We start from the raw sequence: 20,573 nt of genomic DNA, 5'->3' as shown, positions 1-20,573 counted from the left end.
CGTGTCTCCAGTCCGGTACCACCAGTTCCGGTACCACGCACCAAGCCTCATGTGCGTCTCCAGAGCCCTGTACTCACTGTTCCTTCTCCCCGTACTCGCCCTGTGTGCGTGTCCTCAGCCCGGTACCACCAGTGCGGTACCACACATCAGGCCTATAGTACGCCTTGGAGACCAGTGTGCCCTGTTGTTGTTCCCCGCACTAGCCTGAAGCGTTGTGTCCAGTACCTCCAGTTCCGGCACCACGCACCAGGCCTACAGTGCGTCTCAGCCGGTCAGAGTCTGCCGTCTGCCAAGCGGCGCCTGAACTGCCCGTTTGCCAAGCGGCGCCTAATCCGTCTGCCAAGCGGCGCCTGAACTGCCCGTCTGTATTGAGCCTTCAAAGCCGCCCGTCTGCCATGAGCCTGCAAAGCCGCCCGTCTGCCATGAGCCTAGAGAGCGCTCCGCCAGACAGGAGCCGCTAGAGCCTTCCGCCAGACCGGATCAGCCAGAGCTTCCGCCAGACGGACAGCCCAGCCTTCGCCAGACCGGATCAGCCGAGCCTTCCGCCGACCGGATCAGCCAGAGCTTCCGCCAGACCGGATCAGCCAGAGCCTTCCGCCAGACCGGATCGGCCAGAGCCTTCCGCCAGACCGGACCGGCCAGAGCCATCCGTCTCCCCGCCATTGAGCCATCCGTCTCCCAGCGCCATCTACTCCCCGCCCCAGCGTACCATCCGTTCTCCCAGCGCATCTGAGCATCCGTCCTCCACGCCATCTGAGCCATCCGTCTCTCCAGCGCCATCTGAGCCATCTGTTCGTCTCCCAGCGCCATCTGAGCCATCCGTCTCCCCAGCGCCGTCTGAGCCATCCGTCTGTCCCGAGCCATTAGAGCCACCCGTCTGTCCCGAGCCGTCAGAGCCGATAGTCAGTCAGGAGCCGCTAGAGCCATTCGTCAGACAGGATCTGCCAGAGCCGCCAACCAGACAGGATCTGCCAGAGCCGCCAACCAGACAGGATCTGCCAGAGCCGCCAACTGCAGATCGCAGACGCACGACAGGATCTGCCAGAGCCGCCAACCAGCCGGAGCAGCCAGATCCGTCAGCCAGCCAGGAGCAGCCAGATCCGTCAGCCAGCCAGAGCAGCCAGATCCGTCAGCCAGCCATGAGCAGCCAGATCCGTCAGCCAGCCATGAGCAGCCAGATCCGTCAGCCAGCCATGAGCAGCCAGATCCGTCAGCCAGCATGAGCGCCAGACTCAGCCATGAGCAGCCAATCCGTCAGCCAGCCATGAGCAGCCAGATCGTCGCCAGACCATCGTCAGCCAGCCATGAGCAGCCAGATCCGCTCAGAGCCGTCAGCCAGACGCAGAGCCGTCCAGGCCAGGATCGCCCGAGCCGTCCAAGCCATCCGCCAGAGCCAGCCAGCCAGGATCTGCCCTTCAGTCCGGTGGTGCCCTTCAGTCCGGAGCTCCGTACCTCAGTCCGGAGCTGCCCCTTATCCTGGGGCTGCCCCTTATCCTGGTACTTATCCTGGTGCTGTCCCTTATCCTGGGCTGCCCTTAGTCCGGTGCTGCCCCTTAGTCCAGTGGGGTTAAGAAAGCGGGTAGTGACTATGGTGGGGTGGGGACCACGACCAGTGCCGGAGCCGCCGCCGTGGACGGACGCCCACCCAGACCCTCCCCTAGACTGTGTCTGGTGCGCCCCGAGTTCGCACCTTAAGGGGGGGGTTATGTCACGCCCTGGCCTTAGTATTCTTTGTTTCTTAATTATTTTGGTTAGGTCAGGGTGTGACATGGGGAATGTATGTGGGTTTTTGTAGTGTCTAGGGTGGTTGTAAGGTTTAGGGGGTTTATTAGAGTAGTTGGGTTTATGTTTAGTATAGTAGTCTAGCTGTGTCTATGGTTGAGTGTAGGTATCTAGGAAAGTCTATGGTTGCCTGAATTGGGTCTCAATTAGAGACAGCTGGTTATTGTTGTCTCTGATTGGGAGCCATATTTAAGGCAACCATAGGCTTTAGCTGTTTGTGGGGAATTGTCTATGTTGAACGTTTGTAGCCTGTGTGTGCACTACGTTTATAGCTTCATGGTCGTTTGTTGTTTTTGTATAGTTTGTAATAGTGTTTCGTTTCATGTTCATTTCGTAGAAAAAATAAAAGAAGATGGCTTATTTTTCACATGCTGCGTTTTGGTCCGTCTCTCCTCCACACGATCGTGACAAGTATATTCAACACATATATTGCACCAAAACATATTACAAATGGCATTTAGTCTTACATATAAGGAAAGACATACAAGTTATATAATATTAACAAAAAAAGTACTTTATTGAAATAATAAGGTTAGGGGAATACATTGTCATTCAAAACTGAAAACAAAGTGCAAGTTACATCGCTATCATAACCAACACAGTAACACAGGGATATTGTCATCAAAATTTAACTGGATTTACAAAATATAATAAAGGCGCATATAACAATAATTGGCTTTTACAACTTCAATGTATTATGTAATACATTCCACTAGGCCTTGAATTAAAAGCATTCAAGAGAGGCAAAATGAACAGTGACAATTGAGCTCCTGGGTGAAGACTAGGAGTCCCTTTACTAGTGCCTATGTCTGCAATGAGTCACACTCACTGGAGTGTCACAACCTAAAACTACTTTGTTCCCCTACGATGCATAACTGCTTGCCGATTCAGGTGCTACACAAACAAACTGCGCCATATTCTCCTTTCCATATTTCCTGAAACAAAGCAAACCATTTCTAGAGTAGTCCTCCAGTACATTGACGTTCACCTAGGCTGTGAAGGCGTGTCCTGTGAAGGTGTGATTGTCCCTCAGCCCTTATGTTGCTGAGGCTGCAACTTGTCTCCAGCTCTTGCCTGTCCTCACAAAGGTCAGAGTAAAAGGTTTTCTTTATTTTGACTCTTTTCTACACTGTAGAATAATAGTGAAGACATCAAAACTATGAAATAACACACATGGAATCATGTAGTAACCAAAAAAGTAGTGACCTAAGCGACTACTGGATCCTGTGCCAGGCGCACAGGATCCAGTATCTCAGAAATGGATGCCCTGGGCTTTTCCCGCACAACAGTGTCTAGGGTTTACTGAGAATGGTGCGACAAACAAAAAAACATCCTGTTGAAAATGTCAGTGAAGACACCTGCCAGTTGGTCAGCACATGCCCGGAGCACACGTCCTGGTAATCCCTCTAGCCCCACGGCCTTGTGAATGTTGACCTGTTTAAAGGTCTTACTGCAAGGTAACAGGCGGCCCACAAAAAGACATAACAGCACAGTACAACAGTGGTGTGCTTAACGGTATCTCAGAACTCACAACTCATTGATCCTTGTCAAGGATGGGTTATTGCAGCTAAAAACAAGAAGAAGTGGCTCCAGTGGGCACATAATCACCAACACTGGACAATTGACGAGTGGAAAAACATTGTCTGAACAAGTCCAGTTTACTTGAGTGGCATGCGTAGTTCCCAAGCCTCAACCCAAAAGAGCATCTTTGGGATGAGATGGAACGTGCTAAGGGCATAAAATTCACAAACTTTTTGGTCCACCAGCCACTGTGGCAGGTAGATAAGAAATTTTACCAGCCCAAATATTTTTTGGGCCGCTAAAATTACACCAACAAAACCCTAAATAACTGATGAGAATGCTTTGTAATGTTTCTAAAACAATACATGTATTACTAGTATAAGTAACTAAAATTACATATTGTTTAAATTAGATTGTTTGTGACCAGAGTCTTTTTAGAACATCACAGATGAGACAAAAATGTTAATCTGCCCCTTTAAGGGCAGGAGGTTTACTGTGGTAGCGTGACTCAAGTCATGTTTTTGAGATTGAGTCTGACTAGTAAAAGCGGCCTTCTTGTCCCTAGGTGTTGAAACTCAAACATAGAAAAACCACCTTGCTTGTGAACCTAACAATGTAAATAGCCAAGGACAAAATGTGACCTCAGTAGACTTTCATTTAAAGTAAATTAGACCAAATTTTATGCCTGTGTGCAGCGCTTCTAAAAATCTCTTTCACTAAGCTCTTCAGGTGCGCACAGCCAGGCAGTGTTGCAGTGTGAGTTGGAATAGGCTATATACAGTCCTGGCCAAAAGTTTTGAGAATTACACAAATATTAATTTTCACGAAGTCTGCAGCCTCAGTGTCTTTAGATATTTTTTGTCAGATGTTACTATGGAATACTGAAGTATAAATACAAGCATTTCATGTGTCAAAGACTTTTATTGACAATTACATGAAGTTGATGCAAAGAGTCAATAATTGCAGTGTTGACCCTTCTTTTTCAAGACCTCTGCAATCCGCCTTGGCATGCTGTCAATTAACTTCTGGGCCACATCCTGACTGACGGCAGTACATTCTTGCATAATCAATGCTTGGAGTTTGTCAGAATTTGTGGGTTTTTGTTTGTCCACCTGCATCTTGAGGATTGACCACAAGTTTAATGGGATTAAGGTCTGGGGAGTTTCCTGGCCATGGACCCAAAATATCTATGTTTTGTTCCCCGAGCCACTTAGTTATCACTTTTGCCTCATGGCAAGGTGCTCCATCATGCTGGAAAAGGCAGTGTTCGTCACCAAACTGTTCCTGGATGGTTGGGAGAAGTTGCTCTCGGAGGATGTTCTTAGGCAAAATTGTGAGTGAGCCCACTCCCTTGGCTGAGAAGCAACCCCACACATGAATGGTCTCAGGATGCTTTACTGTTGGCATGACACAGGACTGATGGTAGCGCTCACCTTGTCTTCTCTGGACAAGCTTTTTTCCAGATGCCCCAAACAATTGGAAAGGGGATTCAGAGAAAATTACTTTACCCCAGTCCTCAGCAGTCCAATCCCTGTACCTTTTGCAGAATAGCAGTCTGATATGTTTTTCCTGGAGAGAAGTGGCTTCTTTGCTGCCCTTCTTGTCACCAGGCCATCCTCCAAAAGTCTTTGCCTCACTGTGCGTGCAAATGCACTCACACCTGCCTGCTGCCATTCCTGAGCAAGCTCTGTACTGGTGGTGCACCAATCCCGCAGCTGAATCAACTTTAGGAGACGGTCCTGGCGCTTGCTGGACTTTCTTGGGCACCCTGAAGCCTTCTTCACAACAATTGAACCGCTCTCCTTGAAGTTCTTGATGATCCGATAAATGGTTGATTTAGGTGCAATCTTACTGGCAGCAATATCCTTGCCTGTGAAGCCCTTTTTGTGCAAAGCAATGATGACGGCACGTGTTTCCTTGCAGATAACCGTGGTTGACATAGGAAGAACAATGATTCCAAGCACCACCCTCCTTTTGAAGCTTCCAGTCTGGTATTCGAACTCAATCAGCATGACAGAGTGATCTCCAGCCTTGTCCTCGTCAACACTCACACCTGTGTTAACGAGAGAATCACTGACATGTCAGCTGGTCCTTTTGTGGCAGGGCTGAAATGCAGTGGAAATGTTTTTGGGGGGATTCAGTTAATTTGCATGGCAAAGAGGGACTTTGCAATTAATTGCAATTCATCTGATCACTCTTCATAACATTCTAGATTATATGCAAATTGCCAACATACATACTGAGGCAGCAGACTTTGTGAAAATTAATATTTGTGTCATTCTCAAATCTTTTGGCCACGACTGTAGAATTCGTAGTGCTTTGACTTAGTGTGACTAATTTACCAGCTATGAAATATTAAACAAAATGTGATCATACTTTACTATTTCTATTCACAAATGCGAGTGAAATGCTCACACTGTGGAGCCCTGACCACCCGCCAACGTGGCTGGTGAAATAGACATCTTACCCACCAATACCAAAATCTACCTGCATTTGGCCGGTGTCAATTTTGGGCCCTGAACAGTATCAATGTACCGCCGTCTAATTTGCAGCAACTGCGTGATGCCATCGCATCAGCATGAACCAACATCCCTATGGAACATTTCCGACACCCTGTCATGTTTATGCAAGAACACCTGCTCCATGACAGACTGACCAGGTGAATCCATGTGAAAGCTATGATCCCTTATTGATGTCACTTGTTAACCTTTCTGGCGCAGGCGTTCCGCTAGCGACCCACCTCGACAACATCCAGTGAAATTGCAGAGCGACAAATTCCAAATACAGAAATAGTCATAATAAACATTCATAAAAAATACAAGTGTTATACATCGGCTTAAAGATTAACTTCTTGTTAATCCAGCCGCTTTGTCAGATTTCAAAAAGGCTTTACGGCGAAAGCATACCATGCGATTATCTGAGGACAGCGCCCCGCTTACAAAAGCATACAAACATTTTACAACCAAGTAAAGGAATTACAAAAGTCAGAAATAGCAATAAAATGAATCACTTATTAATCACTTACTTTTGAAGATCTTCATATGGTGCAGTCACAAGAGTCCCAGCTACACAATAAATGTTTGTTTTGTTCGATAAAGTCCCTCTTTATATCCCAAAAACTCAGTTTTGTTGGCGCGTTTTGTTCAGTAATCCACTGGCTCCAAGGTTGTCAAAACATGCAGACGAATACATCTTAATAGTACCGGTAAAGTTCGTCGAAACATGTCAAACGATGTATAGAAGTAATCCTTAGGTATTCAATTGTCTAAATAATTGATCATATTTAAACCGGACAGTAGCGTATTCAATAGAAAGGAAAAACAACGAAGGGCGCACAATCGGTCACGTGCGCAAACCAGCTCTGCATTCTTCCTCAATCCACTGACAAGGTCTCATTCTTCTTCATTTTTCAGAAAACAAGCCTGAAACAATGTCTAAAGACTTGACATCTAGTGGAAGCCATAGGAACTGCAATCTGGGTCCTAACCCATTAGATACTGTATAGGCATTCAATTGAAAATACCCACATCAAAAAAAATCCTACTTCCTGGATGGATTTTCCTCAGGTTTTCGCCTGCCATATCAGTTCTGTTATACTCAGACATTTTAACAGTTTTGCAAACTTTAGAGTGTTTTCTATCCAAATCTACCAATTATTTGCATATCCTAGCTTCTGGGCCTGAGTAACAGGCAGTTTACTTTGGGCACGCTTCTCATCCAGACATCGAAATACTGCCCCCAAGCCATAAGAAGTTTTAAATGCACTTCAAATCAGTGAAGATGAAGGGGAGGAGACAAGTTAATGAATGATTGTTAAGCCTTTAGACAATTGAGACATGGATTGTGTATGTGTGCCATTCAGAGGGTGAATGGGCAAGACTTTGAACGGGGTATGGTAGTAGGTGCAAGGTGCACTGGTTTGAGTCAAGAACTGTAACGCTGCTGGGTTTTTCACGCTCAACAGTTTCCCATGTGTATCAAAAATGGTTGACTACCCAAAGGACATACAGCCAGCTTGACAACTGTGGGAAGCATAGATGACATCATGGGCCAGCATCCCTGTGGAATACTTTCGACACCTTATAGAGTCCATGCCCTGACGAATTGAGGCAGTTCTGAGGGCAATGGGGGGGGGTTACCTTGACAGTTACCTTCCAATCAAAAAACATGACTGCAGCAGGTTTCTGGCTGGCTAGTCACATATCGAATCACTAGCCAGTTCGTTTTAGCTCTGAATAATACCTAATGACAAATGCTCTTCAAAATGAGCATGTTGGGTCGTACAGTTATCAAAAGAAAACATTAACATAAAAAAGTCAACATCGCTAAATTAAGTAGGCTACCTTGCCTCGTTTTGATGACCGTCTACTCGGCTTGTTATCAAAAGGTCACTTCACAGACTCATCTGTAAATATTACAACATACCAACATAAAAACTAATTGTATAGAGTTTCTTACCTTAATTTTGTTGTCCTGATCTCAATAACAGAGCAGTGGAAAAGATGTGAGGGACCTTCAAGTTCCCTCTCGGTGGCAGCAATCACTTTCAGTCCCCGAGCCAAAACACACAATTCGCTCAAGCCTGCCAATGACGCATTGGCATCAGCCATTACTATGGCCTATAATAATACCTCTAATAATCGAAGGTTAAAGATAGAAACATCTCTATTTTTAGGATTTTTATGTTATTTGCACGTTTACTATTAATTGATCTCTTTGCTTAGCTTTACTTCCTAAAGTGTTTCCATTCCCTTTAATAAGTACATCGATGACATCGTCCCCACAGTGACCATACGAACATACCCCAACCAGAAGCCATGGATTAAATGTAACATCCACACTAAACTAAAGGCTAAAGCTGCCTCTTTCAAGGAGCGGGACACTAATCCGGACGCTTATAAGAAATCCTGTTACGACCGGCTATGACCTCAAAACAGGCAAAGCGTCAATACAGGACTAAGATTGAATCCTACTATGCCGGCTCTGACGCGCAACAGATGTGGCAGGGCTCACAAACTATTACAGATCACAGAGGGAAACCCAGCCGCGAGCTGCCTAGCGACGCGAGCCTACCAGACTAGCTAAACACGTCGAGGCAGACCACACGGAACCATGCATGAAAGCACCAGCTGTTCCGGGCGACTGTGATCTTGCTCTCAATAGCCAATGTGAGTAGGACTTTTAAACAGGTTAACATTCACAAAACCGCAGGGCCAGATGGAATACCAGGACATTTACTCTGAGCATGGGCTGACCAGCTGGCAAGTGTCTTCACTGACATTTTCAACATATCCCTGACGCGCTCTGTAATACCAACTTGTTTCAAGCAGACCACCATAGTCCCCTTGCCCAATAATGCCAAGGTAACCTAACTAAATGACTATTTCCCTGTAACACACGTCCATAGCCATGAAATGCTTTGAAATGCTGGTCATGGCGCACATCAATACCATCATCCCAGACACCCTAGACCCACTCCAATTCGCTCCTGCCCCAACACACAGGCAATTTCTATTGCCCTCACTGGACAAAAGGAATACCTATAAGAATGCTGTTCCTTGAGTATAGCTCAGCATTCAACACCATAGCCCCCTCCAAGCTTATCACCAAGCACAGGACCCTGGGACTGAACAACTCTCTCTGCAACTGGATGCTGGACTTCCTGACAGGCCGCCGCCAGGCGCTAAGGATAAGCAACAACAGATGCTTGGTGATAAGCTTGGCCATGAAATGCTTTGAAATGCTGGTCATGGCGCACATCAATACCATCATCCCAGACACCCTAGACCCACTCCAATTCCTGTCTCTTATACACATCTAGATGTGTATAAGAGACAGGCTCATCACTAAGCACAGGACCCTGGGACTGAACAACTCTCTCTGCAACTGGATGCTGGACTTCCTGACAGGCCGCCGCCAGGCGCTAAGGATAAGCAACTTATACACATCTAGATGTGTATAACCTCCAAGCTTATCACCAAGCACAGGACCCTGGGACTGAACAACTCTCTCTGCAACTGGATGCTGGACTTCCTGACAGGCCGCCGCCAGGCGCTAAGGATAAGCAACAGCACATCCGCCACACAGACAATCAACGCGGGGGTCCCACAGGGGTGTGTGCTTAGTTCCCTCCTGTATTCCCTGTTCACCTACGACTGCGTGGTCTCACACAATGGTGGTAGTACTTATCACCGACAACGATGATGCAGCCTATAGGGAGGAGTTTAGAGACCTGGCAGTCTGGTGCCAGGACAACAACCTCTCCCTCAAAGTCAGCAAGACAAAAGAGCTGATTGTGAACTAGAGAAAACGGAGGGGTGGGCACGGCCCCATCCACATCGATGGGACTGTAGTGCAGCAGGTCGAGAGCTTCAAGTTCCTCCGTGTCCACATCACTAAAGAATTAACATGGTCCACACACACAGCTGTAAAGAGTGCATGACAGGGCTTACTCCCCATCCAGGAGGCTGAAAAGATTCGGCATGGGCCCTCAGACCCTCAAAGTTCTAAAGCTGCACCATTGAGAACATATTGACTGGCTGTATCACCACTTGGTATGGCAAGGCGCTACACAAGGGGGTTGAGTACGGCATTGTCAAAGACTCTAGCCACCCAAGCCATAGACTGTTCACTATTACCGCACCTCAAGCGGTACCAGTACACCAAGTCTGGAACCAACAGGACCCTGAAGCTTCTACCCTCAAGCCATGATACTGGTAAAAAGCTAATAAATGGCTAGCCATTCTACCTATGTTGATCCTTTTTTGCAATGACTATGCACACACTGGACTCTACCCACACACACTCACTTTCACACCAACAAAGCACATCCACACATGCATACTGATACACACACAGCTAATGTCTTATCTATCCTGTTGCCTAGTCAATTTACCTACCTACATGTTCATAGCTACCTCGTACCCCTGAAAATCGACCCAGTACTGGTACTCCCTGTATAGAGCCATGTTATTTTTACTCATTGTTATTCACTATTTATTCCTCGTGTCAGTATGTCAAATTGTTGGAAAAGGACCAGACAGTAAGCATTTCACTGTTAGTCACGAAGTATGTGACAAATAAAATGTGATTTGAGTCCAAAGTCCAAAATAAGCCCATAGAAACGCACTGGGCTAATTTTAGAAAACCCTCGCATTGCCTCTTCCTTTCTGGTGTATATCAAATGTGTCAGAGTAAAAAAAWAAAAWAATTCTAGGCCTGAAACAGCCTGTAGTTAACTCCTCTAAATCAAGTCTGTCCAAACAGCTTGCTAGAGTAGAGTATAGCTGTTAACCCTGGTATTACAATTAAGGGTACAGTACAGCCTACAATCTCTCCAACTATAGCTGTAGGTAAACCTGCTGACCAGAAGCTTTCTGAAGGCTAGTTAATACCCTACGTACACAACGCAGTTGCACACCTCTGCATAGTTTTGCTACGCAACAGCCATTTTGCATTGCTACCTGTAGTTCATCCATGCATACGTACGTAGGGTATAAACAAGGTTTGAGGGTCTGCAAAAACATAATGAGAGTACGTTATGTTGCGAGTACTGACTGGTGTGTAGTTAGTTAGTAAGTAGTACTGACTGGTGTGTATGCGGACACTGCAGTGGGAGCAGCTGATGAGCAGGCTGGTGCCGTCTGGCTCCAGGTGAGGGGTGGTGGGCGCCAGGGCTCCAAGCGCCTGCTCCTCAGCACCCTCCTCTGGCTCGGTGGTGGTAGTGAAACACATCTCAGCAATCAGAGGCTTAGTCCTCAGTCTGCCTCCAGGCAACACCACTGGAGTGTTCTTACAGTCATCAGCACACTCCGTCTGGAGATTTAAAAAATAAATAAATCATATTTAGCACCACTTGGAAGGACAATGGAGGATCATTTAAAAAACATATTTTTACAGTTTTTTTTTTTTTTTTTTAACGCTTTGGTGCAATTTTCACAGCTCTTAGTTAAACTCAAAACATCAAAAAGGCAGTCGTTTCAAAACCACATTTTCAATTGACCAAGTACAACACAAAATCAGTCCTTTTTTCACCATACTTAATCAGTGTCATCTAGAAATACATATTTCGCATTGCAATACATGTTCATATAAAGTAATCGCCTGTCACAATGCACTGCTCACATTACTTTTGATATGATTCTCTTCTGCAAAAATAAACTTCACTTACTTAATCCAACTGTTAATTGATGATCACTTAAATGTTTGGTAAACCTATAGATTTTACATGTAAACTGGTTTGTCTACTACAGATTGAGAACTACATCATGAAAATGTACATTGTCTGTAAAGTAGAAACATAAAAAGTATGATATACACTATCGGTCAAAAGTTTTAGAACACCTCATTCAAGGGTTTTTCTTTAGTTTTACTATTTTCTACATTGTAGAATAATAGTGAAGAAATCAAAACTATGAAAAAACACATGGAATCATGTAGTAACCAAAAAAGTGTTAAGCAAATCTAAATATATTTGAGATTCTTCAAATAGACACATTTTCCCTTGATGACAGCTTTGCACACTATTGGAATTGTCTCAAACAGCTTCATGAGGTAGTCACCTGGAATGCATTTCAAATAACAGGTGTGCCTTCATAAAAGTTAATTTGTGGAATTTATTTCCTTCCTAATGCGTTTAAGCCAATCAGATGTTTTGTGACTAGGTAGGGGGGTATACAGAAGATAGCATTATTTGGTAAAAGACCAAGTCCATATTAAATGGCAATAACAGCTCAAATATCAAAGAGAAACGACAGTCCATTACTTTAAGGCATGAAGATCAGTCAATACGGAAATTTTTAAAAGTTTCCATTACTTTTGAAAGTTTCTTCGAGTGCAGTCGCAAAAACCATCAAGCGCTATGATGAAACTGGCTCTCATGAGGACCGCCACAGGAACGGAAGACCCAGAGTTACCTCTGCTGCAGATGATACGTTCATTAGAGTTACCAGCCTCAGAAATTGCAGCCCAATTAAATGCTTCAGAGTTCAAGTAACAGACACATCTCAACATCAACTGTTCAGAGGAGACTGTGTGAATCAGGCCTTCATGGTCAAATTGCTGCTGAGGAAAAAAACACTAATAAAAGGATACCAATAAGGAGGAGACTTGCTTGGGCCAAGAAATGTAGAATTGAAGGCATACTTAACCAGCATGGCTACCACAGCATTCTGCAGCGATATGCCATCCCATCTGATTTGGGCTTAGTGGGACTATCATTTGTTTTTCAACAGGACAATGACCAAACACACTTCCAGGCTGTGTAACGGCTATTTGACCAAGAAGGAGAGTGATGGAGTGCTGCATCAGTTGACCTGGCATCCACAATCCCCTGACCTCTACCAAATTGAGATGGTTTGAATCTTGAATCTCTGCTGCATCTCTAGTTATAAATGACGTGGTGAACTGTATGGATAAAAGGCAGCATTGTGCTGCCCTCTTCATTGACCTGCCAAAGTCTTCCGATACTGTTGATCACTCACTGCTAATTGAGAGGCTTTCCTCAATTGGCCTAGACCAGACTGCATGTAACTGGTTTAGAAACTAAATGACAGATTTATTTTATTTAACTAGGCAAGTCAGTTAAGAACAAATTCTTATTTACAATGATGGCCTACCCCAGCCAAATCCACATGACGCTGGACCAATTGCGCCACTCAGGAGATAGAACTGAATGTATATCTGCTGATGGTGTTGAATCAGGTTTCCTGGATATTACGAAAGGTGTCCCGCAGGGGTCGATTCTGAGTCGTGTATTTAGATCGTTTACATTAACAATATTGACTTGTCTGTAAAAAAATTATATAAATCTACCGATGAGACTTGTGTATGCTATTGCCCCCACGGTTGACCAGGATCTCTGAACTACAGTCTACTTTCAATGTACTACGTAGCTTAATTCACCTGAAATTAGCACTGAATGCAGGTAAAACTAAGTATATGTTGTTCTCTAGAACAAAAAGTCCCCCTCTACCTAACATCATTACTAAACTTTAGACATAGGAGTTACCACACCCGGTATCAGGGATGGCTAACTCTGGAAATTAATTAGGTCTCTACAGAGTTAGGTAATTCAGCTTTTAGTTTTCTTGCACCTTATTTGTGGAACAATCTTCCAACATTTTCTTAAAATGTGATGTTCAGATGCCTCTAGGGCAATTCAGAAAGCTGATTGAGGTCCTTATTACTGATGAATGTGTTTTTTTTTTTTAAGACCGGGGTTTTCTTTCTGCTTGCATTTTGTATTTATATGTTGGTGTGTATTTTCTGTAATTCAGGGCTCATCTGTAAAATAGACATTTGTCTAAGTATGACTCCCTGATAAAATAAAATAAAATATATATATTTTTTTTTATATATATCAATACAACACGCAAATAATCCAGAAAGTCCAAAACAAAAAATAAATGCATCCCCTATACAGTAAACATGTATCCAAAATCAGTTACTGGGGTCTTTTTGATGGGGGGGATAGAGTTCACACTGCATTACTAAAATTGCATTGGCCAATACAGTACTGTAATACCGTAATATATGCCATTTACGTAGCAGACACTTATCCAAAGTGACAAGAGTCCACACATTTTGGTATGTGACCAATCCTCAACTCTGGTGTTGCTAGACAGGCTTGATGCAAACTAGTGCCTACTAAACATTGTTTCTTGAATTTCTTTGATTACATTGTGAAAGATGTCCCCAATTATCGCACATTTGATGTTCAGTCAATTTTAAATGGGTAGCGCAAGAGTATTGCCTAATGTGAAAACAGTATTGTCATTTAATGTAGCATCTTACATGTTTTGCTATTGGATTAAGTGATTTTTAAAATCATTTAGAATATATCAGAAGATATGTTGTATTTTGCTGATTAAACCAATGCACTCATTAAACACTGAACAAAAACATAAACATGTAAAGTGTTGGTCCAATATTTCATGAGCTGAAATAAAAAAAATCCCAGACATTTTCCATACGCACAAAAAACTTATTTTTCTCAAAATGTGTGCACAAACTTGTTTAGATGCCTGTTACTGAGCATTTCTCCTTTGCCAAGATAATCTATCCACCTGCAGATGTGGCATATCAAGAAGCTAATTAAACAGCTTGATCATTACCTTGTGCTGGACGATTATTTTACTAGGCAAGTCAGTTAAGAACAAATTCTTATTTTCAATGACGGCCTAGGAACAGTGGGTTAACTGCCTTGTTCAGGGGCAGAACGACAGATTTTTACCTTGTCAGCTTTGGGATTCGATCTTGCAACCTTTTGGTTACAAGCCTAACCACTAGGCTACCTGCCGCCCCAACAATAAAAGGCCACTTTAAAGATGTGCAGTTTTGTCACAGAACACAATGCCACAGATGTCTCAAGTTGAGGGAGCGAGCAATTGGCACGCTGACTGTAGGAATGTCCACCAGAATTGTTGCCAGAGAAATGTTAATATCTCCATAAACTGCCTCCAACGTCGTTTCAGATCATTTGGCAGTACGTCAAACCTGCCTCACAACCACAGATCATGTGTAACCACGCCAGCCCAGGACCTCCACATCCAGCTTCGTCACCTGTGTGATCATCTGAGGGGTGGTGGAAGGAGTACTTCTGTCTGTAATAAAGCCTTTTTCTGGGGAAAAACTCATTCTGATTGGCTGCCCTCCCAGGCCCACCCATGGCTGCACCCCTTGGTAAGTTATGTGAAATCCATAGATTAGGGTCTATTTAATTAGTTTCAGTTGACTGATTTCCTTATATGAACTCAGTAAAATCTTTAAAAGTTGCATTTTATATATTTTTTTCAGTATATTTCACAGTAAACATATTTTGGATCAATGGTTGTGTGGTGAAAGAAGTTTACAGTCAAATTAAATGTGAAATTAAAGGTTCTGAATGTAAGATAGGCTGCGTTACAAGCTTTACCATTTGCGTTTTGTGACAAGAGTTTAGATAATTCACCACATACTATACTAAAATAGTACCAAAGCGATTAATAAAAAGGGTATAATTCAAAAAGTAAAGTTTGCGTATGCTTTCATCTGTGCACTCGGTATGGCCATGGAGAGAGACACAGCAATAGAGCTAAACTCAGACTAGGCATAGAAAACATGAAATACCAAATTCGCTGTTCAAGAGTACTTAGTGGGGTGGTGAGCACTCTCCTCTACTCTCCTTTCCTCCTTCCTCACCCGCTGATAGGTCTGGAACAATGAGCATACGGAGCAGTATGGGGCCTGGAGGCCCATGCGACGGTTGTACTCCTTCTCTCTCTTCAGGCTGGGGGGTCTGTTCTGCCACAGGTGGACGAAGGGCTTGGCCCACAGCTCTCCCCCCTCTAACCCATCCTCCTCTACTGGGGGCTGCTCTGGCAGCTCTAAAAACAACAAAACAAAGATTGTTTAGCATTAGCACAAGCCATATCCAAAGCGACTTACAGAACTGTTGACATTGACAGTGGTCCATGAAGGAAATCAAATCCACCATGCTATATGCTCTAATCCCCTGAGTTATTGGAACCACAGACAGTTCTAAAAACACACAGACAAACTACTATCCTCTCATCGAGTATGCAAACATCGATATGAGTGAATGATGTTCTTTTCTATTCAATGCCAGAACATGCCTGACACTGCTTTTCCTTAGGTCTTATCCAATATTTAGGAAAAGGAAGCCTAACTGGGGCTGAACTATGTGAATGAAAAAGTAATATTTATATTCACCCTCGTCACTCATGCTGTCCTTCATCAGAGGGTGATGGCGAGGCAGCTTCCCCAGTTTGCTTTGCACACCTTCATCCTCCGCTCCCTCTTCTGCCCCCTGGTGGAATAAAAGGGGTTAACAACAGAATCATTATAGCGCTGATTCATTGAACATGTACAGTATATAGCTGACCTCAGAAAAAAACATTATAAAGCCAATCCTACAGACAGAGGTTAAGTGACGTGATGTTTGGACACTACTCCTCTTCTCCTGCGTCTCTGCTCCTCCAACCCTCTCACCTTGCTGTCGTCCTGTTCCTCTCCTTCACTATCACTACTATCGCTCCTCATCTCCTTGCTCTCTCCCTCGCTGTAGTCTCCCTTGGCGTAGCTGTGGACATGCAGCACGTCTGCCGGGCTCAGGGTCCTCTGGAAGAGTCGGTGAGCAGGGCTGGGGCTGTTGGCTGGTGCTGGAGGCTTCACATCCTCACTGGGGCCGGCCTTCTCTGAGCTCTGGGAGGAGGGGCCTGGTACTGCTGGTTGGGTTGACTGACTGTTAGTCTGTGGCTGAGACTTAATTAGAGTGGATTTAATAGAGTTATTGGCTTTCATCTGAAGTGCTAGCTTTCGGCTGGCGTTTGTGTTTCGGTTGGTCTTTGCGTTGGGTGGTAGCTTTGTTAGCTCATTTTTAACGTCCTCTGGCTTTGGCTCTGAAATAAACAACAAACAACATGAAAAGCTGGAGGCACAAGGCAATGTCTAACTCAGTGGTTCTCAACTAGTTTTGCCTCGGGACACAAATTAAAATCAGGTAGTCTGTCTAGACCCAATATTCACAGCCAAAATACAGTTTTACCATAATCTTTGAAATGCAAGAAAAAGGCCATAATGTATTATTCCAGCCCATGTGCAATTTAGATTTTGGCCACTAGATGGCAGCAGTGTATGTGCAAAGTTTTTGACGGATCCAATGACCCATTGTATTTCTGTTCAAAATGTTGTTTCACGACTGCCCAAATGTGCCTAATATGTTTATTAATAACTTTTCATGTTCAAAATTGTGCACTCTCCTCAAACAATAGCATGGTATTATTTCACTGTAAATTGGACAGTGCAGTTAGATTAAGAAATATGTAAGCTTTCTGCCAATATCAGATATGTCTATGTCCTGGGAAATATTCTTGTTACTTACAACCTCATGCTAATCGCATTAGCCTACGTTAGTTCAACCGTCCCGTGGACGGGACACCGATCCCAAATAAGTTTTAAGTTCAGACTGGAGTATTTATTGAATGTTTTTATTCAGACACCTGAGAACCATTCAAAACCTCCCATGAACCAAATTGGGGTTGCGACCCACCAGTTGAGAATCGCTAGTCTAAATGATCTCCCTCAAGTCAATCTGCAGTAGACTAGCGTCAGTCCCTGTTTAATTGTTTGGTAGCATAGTCAAAGATTAACTGAGGTTCCTTATCTTTGTACCTCAGTCCATATATAGTATTTACAGTGGGGCAAAAAAGTATTTAGTCAGCCACCAATTGTGCAAGTTCTCCCACTTAAAAAGATGAGAGAGGCCTGTAATTTTCATCATAGGTACACTTCAACTATGACAGACAAAATGAGGAAAAAAAATCCAGAAAATCACATTGTAGGATTTTTAATGAATTTATTTGCAAATTATGGTGGAAAATAAGTATTTGGTCACCTACAAACAATGCAAGAATTTTCTGGCTCTCACAGACCTGTAACTTCTTCTTTAAGAGGCTCCTCTGTCCTCCACTCGTTACCTGTGTTAATGGCACCTGTTTGAACTTGTTATCAGTATAAAGACACCTGTCCACAACCTCAAAACAGTCACACTCCAAACTCCACTATGGCCAAGACCAAAGAGCTGTCAAAGGACACCAGAAACAAAATTGTAGACCTGCACCAGGTTGGGAAGACTGAATCTGCAATAGGTAAGCAGCCTTGGTTTGAAGAAATCAACTGTGGGAGCAATTATTAGGAAATGGAAGACATACAAGACCACTGATAATCTCCCTCGATCTGGGGCTCCACGCAGATCTCACCCTGGGGTCAAAATGATCACACAAGAACGGTGAGCAAAAATCCCAGAACCACACGGGGGGACCTAGTGAATGACCTGCAGAGAGCTGGGACCAAAGTAACAAAGCCTACCATCAGTAACACACTACGCCGCCAGGGACTCAAATCCTGCAGTGCCAGACGTGTCCCCCTGCTTAAGCCAGTACATGTCCAGGCCCGTCTGAAGTTTGGTAGAGAGCATTTGGATGATCCAGAAGAAGATTGGGAGAATGTCATATGGTCAGATGAAACCAAAATATAACTTTTTGTTAAAAACTCAACTCGTCGTGTTTGGAGGACAAAGAATGCTGAGTTGCATCCAAAGAACACATACCTACTGTGAAGCATGGGGGTGGAAACAACATGCTTTGGGGCTGTTTTTCTGCAAAGGAACCAGGACGACTGATCCGTGTAAAGGAAAGAATGAATGGGGCCATGTATGTGAGATTTTGATCTTCAATGCCCTTCCATCAGCAAGGGCATTGAAGATGAAACGTGGCTGGGTCTTTCAGCATGACAATGATCCCAAACACACCGCCGGGCACGAAGGAGTGGCTTCGTAAGAAGCATTTCAAGGTCCTGAAGTGGCCTAGCCAGTCTCCAGATCTCAACCCCATAGAAAATCTTTGGAGGGAGTTGAAAGGTCCGTGTTGCCCAGCAACAGCCCCAAAACATCACTGCTCTAGAGGAGATCTGCATGGAGGAATGGGCCAAAATACCAGCAACAGTGTGTGAAAACCTTGTGAAGACTTACAGAAGACGTTTGACCTCTGTCATTGCCAACAAAGGGTATATAACAAAGTATTGAGATAAACTTTTGTTATTGACCAAATACTTATTTTCCACCATAATTTGCAAATAAATTCATAAAAAATCCTACAATGTGATTTTCTYMWTTTTTTTTTCTAATTTTGTCTGTCATAGTTGAAGTGTACCTATGATGAAAATTACAGGCCTCTCTCATATTTTTAAGTGGGAGAACTTGCACAATTGGTGGCTGACTAAATACTTTTTTGCCCCACTGTATGTATAGATTACCAGATTCAGTGTTTAATTATTATATTATTTTTTTTCTCAGTGAAGAACAAATTCTTATTTACAATGATGGCCTACCGGGGAACAGCCTTGTTCAGGGGCAGAACAGAATTTTACCTTGTCAGCTCGAGGATTCGATCCAGCAACCTTTCGGTTACTGGCCCAAAGCTCTAACCACTAGGCTACCTGATGCCCCTTAAGGGACAAAATGAAACGGTGGTTCTGGTGTTACACTTTGTATTTCATGTTTATGAGAAGCTTCCGATGAACACAATTGATCTTATTTTATGAGATATCTTATTTTAAAGTGACCTGAAAAGTTCAAAAAGGTCACAGACATGTCAATGTTAATCCCTAGTCAATGAGGCACCAAATCACACGTCTGGCTTCTTAAATTCAACACTTTTTTTGTCCAATAACTCAAGATAGGTTGGCCATACTGTTCTGGGAAAAATATATACTGTTATGCAAATGATGCATTTAATATGCAAATGTAGCAGTACAGAATACAACATTCCAGTAATTTAAGCCCAATCATTTAAAGTAGGGTGGTCATATTATTGACAAATCTTAATGCTTTATGAAAAACGGAGAGACAAACAATTTATGAAATTAGAATACAACTTCTAATACTACGGTATGCAAATATAATACTTAATATGCTAATTTGTCTGTTGGTTACTATTTACCAATTAGTAACTGTTAAGCTGTATACTGTACACTGAATATACAAAACATTAAGAAAATCTGCTCCTTCCATGGCAGACTGACCATGTGAAAGCTATGATCCCTTATTGATGTCACTTGTTACATCCACTTCAAATCAGTGTAGATGACACTCAAAAGTTTCCAGTGTGTATCAAGAATGGTCCACCACCCAAAGGATATCCAGCCAACATGTCAACTGTGGGAAGCATTGAAGTCAACATAGGCCAGCATCCCTATGGAATGCTTTCGACACCTTGTAGAGTCCATGCCCCAACGAATTGAGGCTGTTCTGAGGGCAAAAACGGGGGGTGCAACTCAATATTAGAAAGGTGTTCCTAATGTTTGTTATACTCAGTGTACAATCACAGTTATGTTGTATTCAGTAGGCCAACTGATTAGACCTAGTGCGCCAAATAATACACCCAACCCTGTGCCACCTGCATCCCCACACACACACACACCTCACTAAGTCTGAACTGTAACTCAGAAGGCTACTAGTCTAATAACATAGCTGAATTCTAAAGGTAGGCCTACATCGGAGTTGGGTTACATTGTAATGTTATTTTTGGTGTTGAGAATAAACTGCACCGTTTCCAGGAAATAATTAGCCTAGTCTCAGAAAAGACAGAGAGCTGCCTGCTAGCCAGCGGCACACCAAGATGGGACACATTTTACATTTGATCGAATGTAGGACTGCAGCCAATAAATTGTTGTTTTAAAATCATCAATCACAACAAAAAAATAAAAATCAC

At 43.6% G+C, this 20,573-nt stretch overlaps 1 protein-coding gene across 4 annotated transcripts in view; it reads right to left on the bottom strand.

Annotated features, from left to right (window-relative positions):
* Window positions 1–20,573, bottom strand: part of LOC111972383 (lysine-specific demethylase 4A) — a 64,135-nt gene that overhangs the window by 11,679 nt on the left and 31,883 nt on the right. For all 4 annotated transcript variants that reach the window (XM_023999430.2, XM_023999432.2, XM_023999431.2 and 1 more), the window contains 4 exons: window positions 16,294–16,703; window positions 16,015–16,111; window positions 15,484–15,668; window positions 10,893–11,118 (listed from right to left, as the gene is read on the bottom strand). In XM_023999430.2, the coding sequence (XP_023855198.1) occupies window positions 10,893–11,118; window positions 15,484–15,668; window positions 16,015–16,111; window positions 16,294–16,703 (918 nt within the window). The remainder of the gene's footprint in view (window positions 1–10,892; window positions 11,119–15,483; window positions 15,669–16,014; window positions 16,112–16,293; window positions 16,704–20,573) is intronic.

This window comes from Salvelinus sp. IW2-2015, linkage group LG13 (assembly GCF_002910315.2).
Source record: "Salvelinus sp. IW2-2015 linkage group LG13, ASM291031v2, whole genome shotgun sequence".
In the NCBI taxonomy this organism is placed as follows: Eukaryota; Metazoa; Chordata; class Actinopteri; order Salmoniformes; family Salmonidae; genus Salvelinus; species Salvelinus sp. IW2-2015.
Note: the sequence above shows the minus strand (reverse complement) of the source record. Positions and strands in the feature narration are given on the sequence as shown.